The 10,725-nt window shown below is 42.1% G+C and overlaps 1 protein-coding gene across 4 annotated transcripts; it reads right to left on the reverse strand.

Moving 5' to 3' along the window:
• Positions 1-697: 697 nt before the first annotated feature.
• Positions 698-9,602, reverse strand: LOC133929040 (SAC3 family protein A-like). Of its 4 annotated transcripts, XM_062375623.1 has the most exons (14): positions 8,711-9,602; positions 7,306-8,133; positions 6,334-6,513; positions 6,061-6,258; positions 5,686-5,784; positions 5,190-5,293; positions 4,308-4,476; positions 3,651-4,118; positions 3,424-3,564; positions 3,123-3,182; positions 2,600-2,730; positions 2,384-2,517; positions 2,072-2,301; positions 698-1,148 (listed from the first exon to the last, which is right to left on the reverse strand). In XM_062375623.1, exons 1-14 carry the CDS (start codon positions 8,762-8,764, stop codon positions 1,050-1,052), a joined length of 2,895 nt encoding a protein of 964 aa, XP_062231607.1. In that variant the 5' UTR covers positions 8,765-9,602; the 3' UTR covers positions 698-1,049. The 4 variants fall into 4 exon arrangements, with proteins under 4 accessions (XP_062231607.1, XP_062231606.1, XP_062231605.1 ...); XM_062375622.1 differs by having other exon boundaries at positions 4,308-4,473; positions 6,061-6,513; XM_062375621.1 differs by having other exon boundaries at positions 6,061-6,513.
• Positions 9,603-10,725: the final 1,123 nt, after the last annotated feature.

The following is a 10,725-nucleotide window of genomic DNA, read 5'->3' on the forward strand; positions in this document are numbered from 1 at the left end:
TCATCAGATGGTGGATCTGTTGTAGCCGATGAGTAGGAGGGCGACATGGTGGCGGCAGTAGTGGGACTCAGGATCGAGCCTAGGAAAGGCGATGGCAGAGGGGTAAGGGAGGGTGCTCACCGGAGGGGCCGACGAGAGGAGCGCGGAAGCCGAATGGCTCCTTTTTGAAACCGGTAGCTAAGTTGTTAGGGTCATACCTAATGGCGGTGGCGGCGAGATCGGGTCCAGCACAAGCATGATCTACCCTAGTCTCGACTGGATGATATCAGGAGCAATGGCGGCGGGTATCGATTCAGTGCCATTGACGAGTACCGAAGACACACATCAAAACCTTAGGCACTCTCCCTCAACCTCACTGATAGGTCTAGCTTCTCTAACCAATTCCCCGATGAGTAGGGCGATGGCGATGAGATGGAGCTTTGGGTGATGACGCAGATCCGTAGAGAGAACCACCACCGATTCCCCTACATGTAGGGTGATGGCGATAAGATGAAGCTTTGGGTGACAACGCATATCCATAGAGGGAACCACAACAAGAGCTACCAGAAGAAATTTATTTAGAAACTAAAAACTACTAGCTAGATCTAAATTAGAGGAGCACGGGTGAAAGGAGAGGGACCGAACAGGCGGTGCTAGAGAGTGCTAGGGAGACGTGGTGGGGAGGGGAGGGTAGCAAAGCGAGGTTCGCTCGTTCCGCTAGTAAAATTTGATATTTCTATAGAACATCGTCATGTGCAAGAAGAAATAGTTTACAGTCCACAGACAGCAGGGGCGCCAGAAAAGGTGCCCCTAAAAAATAAATGTATGCTTCAAAGCTTTGGTCGAGTTTCTCAACATTTTCTACACTTTGTCGGCTAATGCTGCTCCAGAATTTGCCTTCTCAAAGAAGCTCATCAGAGAATCCCTGGATGACTGGATCAACTAGCAAAATCCAGAACCAGATAACCATCCCTTGTTCCGACTTCCTAGCTCCTTAGCATTCTATCCCGTTGCATATTTCTACTGGAGAAATGCAATACATCCACAGCTCAGCACTACTACTACCCCTTTTACGATGTTCGTGCCAAAAAGTCATTCACGGCGAGTGATGCATCACCATGTGCAACAGCATTCTCTGGCTCCGGCAAGTAAAGTGTAGCAGAAGAAGCCTGTGCAGCAATGTAAAGGTAATGCAAAAAAAAACTTGCATGTTAGAATAGAGAAGTCTACTAAGGTGACGTTTGGATGTTAAATTGGAATCGGATAGGGAAGTGAGGATGGTTTATGAGGGGTGGGTTTTGGTTTGGGAAATCTATATCTTTTCTTTTTCTCTTGTTTGGCATGAGATGAGGATAGGAAGGAAAATAAAACTTAAGTGACCATAATACCCTTTCAAGTGACCATAATACCTTTCCAAAATAAACAAGGAGCCAATAAAAGCAACATAACTAAGAACAGAACTGTAAATTTGCACACTTTTCCTCTCTACCCATCAAAACCCACCCTCTCTCCTAGGTATAAAATGGTAGAAAAAGAGCCACCATATCTATTTCTCATACCATCCTTATTTTCCTAAACCCACGATCCAAACAAGAGAAATATTCTATCCCACCTCTTATTTCCCATTCCCACCTGCCTTTCCCTAAAATCCAAACGCCACATAAATTCAATGGCTGAGAGTTGCGATGACAGACGAAGTTCATTTGCTAAAGCATGGACAAGGTATAGCACATTTCAGCAAAACAGTAGAGCATTTGATTAGATAGTTTGCATCAATTTGTTAAATCATTCTTGCACACTTTGGAGTCACAGGACAGGAATCTGAGCGTGCATTATGCATGATCAAATAGTGGGTCTTCAATTGGAGCTGTCTAGAGTTTAATTAACTAAGGAAACATATGGGTCTATTTAGCCTACATGTAGATTTTCAACTAAAACCATCTAGTTCGGGCTTCAGCTTGTAAACTATAGCGCCCTCCCATCGTCTTAGATGAATGGGACTCAACATACTTAAAAAGGGCAAGAAACTTATGAGAGAGAGAGAGAGAGAGAGAGAGAGAGAGAGAGAGAGAGAGAGAGAGAGAGAGAGTACCTTCATGTCTATCTGCAGTTCTCCACTGTTATCTACTGAAAGAATAGCCCCATGCGCTTTTAACCATATTTCACATTCTTCTGATCCATCATCCCCACTGATTACAGAATCTTCACTATCTGTTCTAAAAAATCCCAAAATCTGTGCAACATATCCCACAGGTACAGTTGGGCGATATGATTTAGACATGCATTTCATAGCTTCGAAGCGCATCCGCTCCACATATAGATCTGTTAAAGAGAATGGTTACAGAGATCAAAAACCTCTTCCAAGAACAAAAGTATATTTTAAATTGACACGATTGTCCTTTACCCATGAGGCATGAGTTCAAATTTGGCGCCTGCTTGTATAGTTTGAAAAATATGACATAATTGCCAGATAAAACGGCAGCATGAACTGCAAGGGCATGCTTGACAGCTCCATCTTGTTTCGCTTCTTTTGATAAGCTGAAAACAATGAAAATATCAAATACGGCCCACTAAAGAACTAACGGTGAGCTTCAAAATGCTAGTATTCATAACATAATACCTTGCCATTGATGACAGCAAGTCTCGTTTATTATTAGAGTGGAGCATGACACAGAGCAAATTGTAAGCAGAAAATTCAAAATAACAGCCCCTGATTCCTTCTGCATATAGCCTCTTAAGTTGTGACTGGCACTGCAAGAATGGTTGATGCAGAAGTAGTTAGAACTATGACATTCATGAAGCAGCAGAGTAGATTTCTGGGTTTGTATTTCGCATTAAGATTGCAAATATAGATTTATGCAAGTACAGAGTTTTAATACAAATCAGCTCTCCTGAATCAGTATTAGTACCAGTGATCTGCATAACAAACACCAGTGAAAAACCAGTTTACCCAACCTAGTAGCTATTATAATCGTACTTGAAATTGCCAGTAAGACAAATACAAAAGCAAAACCCAACCTGGACCTTTATCTTCTACGTACCTTTTTTAACACCATACGAAGTTACAAAACTAGTAACAAAAAGAACATCCATACAGTTATTTGATATTTCAAAATGTGAATCAGACAGAAAGACAGACAGACCTGGTTATATTCGGGCAAATCACCAGCTTGCATTGCTAAACGGGCATGAGTTTCGTAAACCTGAAATAAGTAGCCTGAATGTTATAAAAGCATTGCACATTGCTGAACTGATGCCTAGTCCATGAGATTAATGAATATTCTCTTATGACCAATTATAGCATTGGCATAAATAACATATGTAGTGTAATGTCTTGAGTTATTGACAGTAATAAGTAAAATAGATGTGTCCACTGCTCTACTTAATAATACGCCACAGTAGGCACAGCAGGAATGCAGGATGCTATGCAGAGTTGAAAACTACCTTGACAGTCAGTTCATTCTGGATTCTCTGAACTGTAAGATCTTGGCGAATTGATTTTAGTTGATCACACTTGTAAAGATAATTCTTTTGCGATGTTTCAACCATTGCAAGAGCCTTCTCCAGGACCTCTTCTGGCCTTACCTGAAAAGGACATACTCAAAGAAGTAAGGCAAACAGTGACACTTTTCAATATAGAGTTCAACAAGGCAATTGATGAGTGTTACTACCGTGGAAGGATCAGGTGCTGATGTAAGGCGTAGATATCGTTTCTCAATTTCCTGACACGTTCCCTTGATTGTCAGCGCATCCCAATCCATATCCTCCACAGCCAAGCTAGTACCTTCTTCGCAAGTTCTAGTAAGTAAAGATGAAATAGCTCTTCTTGTACACATATTAGCCACTGCATCTTTATTTGCAGAAGAGTTTCTTGACTTTAATGATGAATCCTGACTCTTTTCAAAACGCTTAGATCTATGCTCCCTACGTTTCTTTTCCTCAGGTGAATTTGCTAGCGCAGTTGCACTGGCATAATATTTTGTTAGATCCTGCTCCTTATCACTGTCACTTGAAACATTTCCATTTTCTATTTGACTTGGATCGCTACTGATCTTTTGCTTCTTCACAGGCCTCTGATTGACTTTGTTTAAAGGTGCTTGACGAGCCTGGAGAAACCTCCCGTGATCCCAACTGCTACCCTGCATAGGATATAGCTAATATTATGAAGAATGAGCTTAGTAGAGCACAAAAAAAGCTTGGAATACAACACATATTGATAATGGCAGTTTGAAAAGGATAGCTCTGAAATAACAATATGGGAAGTCCATTCCTCCTGTGTGTTGAGTTTGAAGACAAGATTTTTACAGTAGCAACACCTTAGTGCTTACCATTCTATTTTTAGGTTCCGAAGTACTGTGGATGTTATTATTGACCAATCCTTTTGCTATCTGTTCCACCTTATTTTTAACTTTTTCATCTACAACAGGCTCCCACCTACTTTTCACATGTTTCCTTGGGGTAGATGTTGACGAGAAGGGACTTGAATTGTTTGCACTGCTGCAAAGAAAACAAGATGAGACACAAAAATAAAATTATCTGGATTATCCTATTCTGCAAGGGATAGAAAATGCAAGGGGTCCTAGTTACAACATGAATTTGGGGTGAAGTAACGGATATAGCATGGGCAGCAGATTAGATCGATAACCATTTGCTGAGCACCAATTGCATCAACTGCTTAAGTATACGAGCAGAACTTTTGGCAGTTAAGAAACCAATATCCCTCTAATCATACAGAAATGTGTAATACAGTCTCTTGAGATTCTCTTTATTCCATTAGGTTTATTCTATTGTATTACACTTAGTATAAAAAAGGGGTTAAATTATGACAATCCATTGAATCGCATTAATTTTATAGTGTTCAATAGAACTATCAGCGCAAATGTCCAAAGCGCGGAAGTTCATAATTTATCTGACGACTAAGAGTTTTTACCAAAAAAATTACTGTTATATTTTCTTAGGTTGGTTGCTTTTGAGGGTGTCAGCTCCAGATAATACAAATTAATCAGATGGTGATACTGTTGAGAAGGTGATCTGAAAATTCATTAATTTATACTAGTGTTGGCTGTGCCACAGTGTGGTACCAAAGTTTCAGAACGACAGCCTAAAAGTTAATACAATCAATGTATTTAAGGTCTCAACAGCACAACATTGTCACAGTCCAGATATTTTATTTGTTATCAGGGGAGGGGGTTGAAAAGAAGTGCACACACCTTGTCTCAGTCATGCCCACAACTCTTTCAGGCAAAGGAAATAGTGGTTCTGTGTCCCAATTCTTAGTAAGAACGGTTCCATCAGCAATAGCTTTTTTCATGATCTGAAATTATAGAAACAGAATAACAAACAACTGAGATTACAGAGTAGATTTATCAATTAAACCAATTAAAACTGATGTAGTAGGGAAAAAACTTTAACAAAAAAAAAAAAAACACAGGCATATATGGGTGGCCTAATAACTGAATTGAGTCTGACTGAAATTTGAAATCGGGCATTTGCCCTGGAATGGCAGCATCCATTGAAACATCCCTGCTTTGTTAACCACATTTCACCAACATATGCTGGAGAGGACTTCAGCTCTATCATGGCCTTACGGGCCAGGGCCATCCATAATTCCATATGACCAAAACCAAGAAAATACTGGTGTCCTTTTTGGCAAGAAAATGGTGACAACTAATAAAGGCAAGACATAAAAAATATAATAAGATTTACCTCTTCCATTATACTTCGGCAGGCTGCCCTCTGGGCATCATCCTTGCAACGATTGAGGTTCCTCGTAGCATAATTACGGAGTGAAAAGGGGATCGATCTCTAAACAGGATAAATGAAAAATGCATGGTTAATATGCAAGTAGCAGAAGATTTCAATTGTCCAGAATGGTAAGTTATAGACATAGGCCCAGCTATAGCAATTTTTTGTTATCCTTATTTCCAAACGAATTAAGTAATTTACTCTCACATACACTGTATAAATTTAATCCTGACAGTTGGAATATTAGCCAATTAAGATGCAATTTCAGCTTTTATTTTTTGCCAGTTACTTTATATATTGTTATTTCCCTTGTCGAAGAAGAGAGCAGAACATTACAGCATCAGGACCAACTTGAGTTGCTTTAGCGTCATTCGTCGGCATGGAAACACTAACATAGGCAGGTTTCTTTGATAATTCAGCTCCCAATTTTTTCTTCTCACTCTTCGGTATCAACATAGAGAAACCTGGAGCAATTCGGGGATTGGTTGGTATCTGTATTTTTCTTTCACTGGAAGTATCTGTTGTCACGGAACCCTGCAAGTTTGGTTGAAAATTTTCAGAAACATGGTTGATCGACAAAATATTTGAGCTTGGACCTTTAGAATCTACAGTTCTCTGTTGATCTTCAGGGTTGCTTGGTGGTGCATGATTCAAATTCATAGTATCTTGAGGGTATGCCGGTGCCTGGTTGGCGTAATGGTTTTGAGACCACGGGCCACCTGCTGCCTGGTTATACTTGTTTCCTGCCTGGTCGGCGTATTGATTCTGAGGTCCTGGAACACCTGGAGCCTGGAGAGTGATGAAATTTAGATTACGAGTGCTCTTCTTGTGATTAAAAGCAAACAACATGCTACAGAGAACATAAGAAATTCTTACAAATCATCATAAAAATGGAAGGGCATTGTAAAATACCAATAGAATAACTCTAGCATTTTCTTATTTCCAGATTAAAGATCATCAGTCCATATTTTGGTAAATACAAATATCAATGCACTAGAGAATCAAAAGTAGCAACCTTGAAAAATGCAGCCAGGACATGAACTTCAACTGCTATGCAGATAAGTTTCTAAGTATATTGTATCATGCATGTACTAAAAGCTTCCCTATGTCATAGCACACAATAACCGGTGCTATTACCACAAGAAATACATTCATAAATTATAATAACAATTATTACAGATTGTAATATGCAGTATCATAAAGGGTATGTGTGTAGTCCATGAAGCTCATCTAAAAGAGAGCGGATGCACTTAAATGCATGGGAAAGATTTTGACTAAGTTGAATATGTGACATGCTGAATAGATAAAACATACAAGCAAAAACTGCAACAGAATAAGTAACCAATATATGATAATCAAAATATCACTTGACTAAATTGAAATAGCAAGCACAATCAGTTTTTGGGTTTCAGATTCTTCTTGATACAAATATGTTCAGTTCTCCTGCATATTCTCCAAAAAAGAGTTGAAATAGCAAACAGAGCCAGACAGCCTAAAACTTATGAGAAGTCATTGTCCAGGAAATGATGAACAAAGCTATGTAAATGAGGTAACAATTCATAGTGGAAGGAGGTGCAATACCTGCGTAGGAGGCGCAACAGAAGCAAATAAATTATTTTTCCATGATGTAGTGCCTGGTGGAGGTGGCTGGCTGCTAGGATAGGAGGAGCCAGAAGGAGTGTTAACAACTATGTTATCTGTGGTATTGTTCCCAGCAACTGGATTGCTAGAAGCACTCGGCACAGAGTGATTGTAATAGTATGGCCACTGGTTATACTGCTGCTGATATGGTAAAGAATTGGCAGGCACCGAAGTGGAACTCTGGGGTGCATTTGCATCAGACGACGAGTAGTTTTGGTATGACTGAGCATAATTATTCCCGGAGCTTCCTCCATTCCATGCGTTGTTCTGATAATAGTAGCTGCTGCTTTCATATCCTGGCACAGTCTGATGACCCCCAGCATTGTAATATGTGTTACTTGTCGGACCAATGTAAGACCCTGAATTTTGAAATGAAGTAAGAGGCTGATAAGCTGCACCTGGATGCTGGTTTGCTCCTTGCTGGACAGAAGAATCATTTATAGCTTGTGGGTAGCTATAATAATAGTTGGCATATTCTACAGGGTTGTAGCCATGTTGAACTGAACTTGAGTAAGGCACATGAGAGTGAGCTGCATTTTCCATCCCCATAGTCGACTGGGCAGCATGAGGCGCACTGCTTCCAACATTTTGCTCACCTCCTGAAACTGATACGTCCCTTTGTGGATCATAGTAAACTGTATCTTCGCTAGGTTTGTCAACTGGATAGTTCCATGAAACTGTTGCTGTCCCAGTCGAAGAGGACCATGAATGATGCCCGGAAGGAATAGGCGGATAAGGAGATGGATTTGTCTGTCCCGTACCGATGACCTGTCATTACCAAATAAAGTGGGCATTCTCAGTGCATCTCTAATCTAAATGGTGATTCCAGTAAGGTGGGGGTACAATTAGTTATGTTCAGACCAATGCCGAAAAAAAAGTAGAACAATATCATGACCAGACTTCCATAAGATTCCATATGACATAGTTCTAACTTCTAACAAGTAACGTTGTATAGCAAGGCGCTCAAAACTTTCAAATATACGATAAAATAACACATTAGAGTGGTAAAATCTGGTACGAGTACAACTCACAGGGCAATCTTCATTAATTATTTAATCAGTTAGAATCGTGTTTTTCTAAAACAGCACAACATCATTGTAGCTCAAGTATATGTTATAAACATCTCCCCCAAGGCACAATAAATTGCATAACCCATCATGAAAAAGAAAATCCTCTACAAATGTAGTAATTAGCACATATCACGCACTCGTCACCTCCTAATCACAGCATGTCCGCAAGAAAAGCCAACCGCATCATAATCTATGGAGCTTAGCTGGAATCAAAGCAGCAGCCAAATTTACACTACGAAAAAATATACACAGACGTGTCGGGTCACATCACGTACCTCAGCGTGCGGGGCGTCGGATCCGGCAGCCGCACTGGCGCCGTGGCTCGCCATCGATCCTACCGGAGTCACAACCCTAACGACCAGTCAACCGCCGCCACACGCGCGCAATTCAATCCGCAGCGAGGAGAAACGGATCAGATGCGGCGAACGAGCCAGAAGGACGGGGAGTTCGAGGGGGTGAGCGAATCGCGTGGGTTAAGCCGCGCGGCGAATTTTCGGACAGAAAAAGCTTTTTTTCCGCGGAAAGCGAGGAGACGAGGGAAAGCACGAACCGAAAGGGAGTCCCTACCCTTTTCGGGCGCGCCGCGTTGCGGGCTGGGTTGGTCGGGTTTGGGTATCGTCAACGCTTCCGCTACGCGGCCCAGTGGCCTCGCGGGTCCGCGCCGGAGAGTTGATGCCGCGGAGGCGGAGGAGAAGAGGGGGCGAAGAAGATGGCTTGCGGATGCGTCGGAGTGGTTTGCACTTTGCAGAGGCGGCGATGGAGAGAAAGAGCGGCGAGGGCCGCGACGGCCGTGGGCGTCGAGGGAAATGGGTTGAGCAAGCGGCGCCGCCTGCGATTGGCGGCCTCCTCGGGCGAGATGGGTGGAGATTGCCGGGGAATCGGGTGACGACGGGGGTCAACAAGAAGATTGATTTATTTCTGGGGAGGAGTTCGGTTAGGAGGGAGGAGTGGGGAAAAGGGTGGGAGAGGAAGGGCGTGAGATTGGGCTTGGCAGCCAGTTGGCCCCAAGCATGGCTCTATCACAAATACTTGCCGGCCCTTGCTAATTTGTAATCGCCTGAATTTTGCGCTTCTTTCGGTCGACGGCAAACGGGAGTGGTTAGCGGCGGGGATCGGCTTTTTTCCGGTGGGGAATTCATTTGCGCCGGTCTTAAAGGTAGACCGGTCAGGTGGTGGTGGGCGCAGGGATGCCGTTAGCTATAGGTGATGGAGGATTGCCAAATGAATGGTGCCAGGACGAGAGAGACCATTTTTGATGGAGCTAGGTTAGCACGGCAAGGGCGATAACCGAAGGCGGGTGGTGTGGGAGAGCGAACCGCCAGCTACAGGTGATGGAGGATTGCCAGATGAGTGATGCCAGGGTGAGGGAGACCGTCCTGATGAAACTAGGTTAATGTGGTAAGGGCGGTGGCCAAAGGTGGGTGGAGCGAAGGAGCGAACTGCTGACGTGAGGAGGAGGATGGAGCTATCGTGAGGAGGATGGAGCTCAATAGGAGGAAGAATGATGATGGACCATCATCAGATGAAGAACGAACAAATATGATCGTCGACTGAAAAGAGCTAAGTTTTCAGTTGCCCATGATATAGCATCACCTATGCTTGTTATTTTGGATATACCAATAGGCAAACTTCCTTAATTTCAACTATCTATATCTTTTAAAATAGAGCAAAGTCCAATTCACATCTCTCAATATTTCACCATGTTACGTGCCAAGTCACTAAAAATTGCCTAGATAGCCATCCAATCAGCATTACATTTCGATTAAAAATAAAATTTAATGAATTTGAGTCTGAAAGTCAAAGGACTAAAATAATGGAATCTTTCATCACTCTCCTTTTCCACTTCGTTTCTGCCCTCTCTACTTTCCTGGGAGGGCTGACATGGCAAAAACCACTCTTAAAACAAAAAGGGTTGACCGGTCTGGTTTTAATAGTTAAGTAATATAAATCATGGAACTGATGGTCAATTAAATGGAGACAGTAATTGCCAGGTGTAAATTGGATGTTTTACTTTAAATACTAATAACCTCGCACGTGTGCCACACACGTGTAAAATGAAAGTATACATGTTGTACCACCACCAATAAAACACATTGCTACCTGTGTGAGCTTATGTTAGCCAGTATCCGCTCTGCTCCTGTCTTCTCACACTCCCTTTGATCCACCACACAGGCGCCAAGGTCACTCAGCTTGTTCTCCATTGTGGCGCATGTCGGGTCCATTCAAGTTTGATTAGGTTTAATTAGGAAATAAGGATAAATATTTAGGAACGAGTGAACTTGACACACCC

Source organism: Phragmites australis, chromosome 9 (assembly GCF_958298935.1).
Source record: "Phragmites australis chromosome 9, lpPhrAust1.1, whole genome shotgun sequence".
NCBI classification, from domain to species: domain Eukaryota; kingdom Viridiplantae; phylum Streptophyta; class Magnoliopsida; order Poales; family Poaceae; genus Phragmites; species Phragmites australis.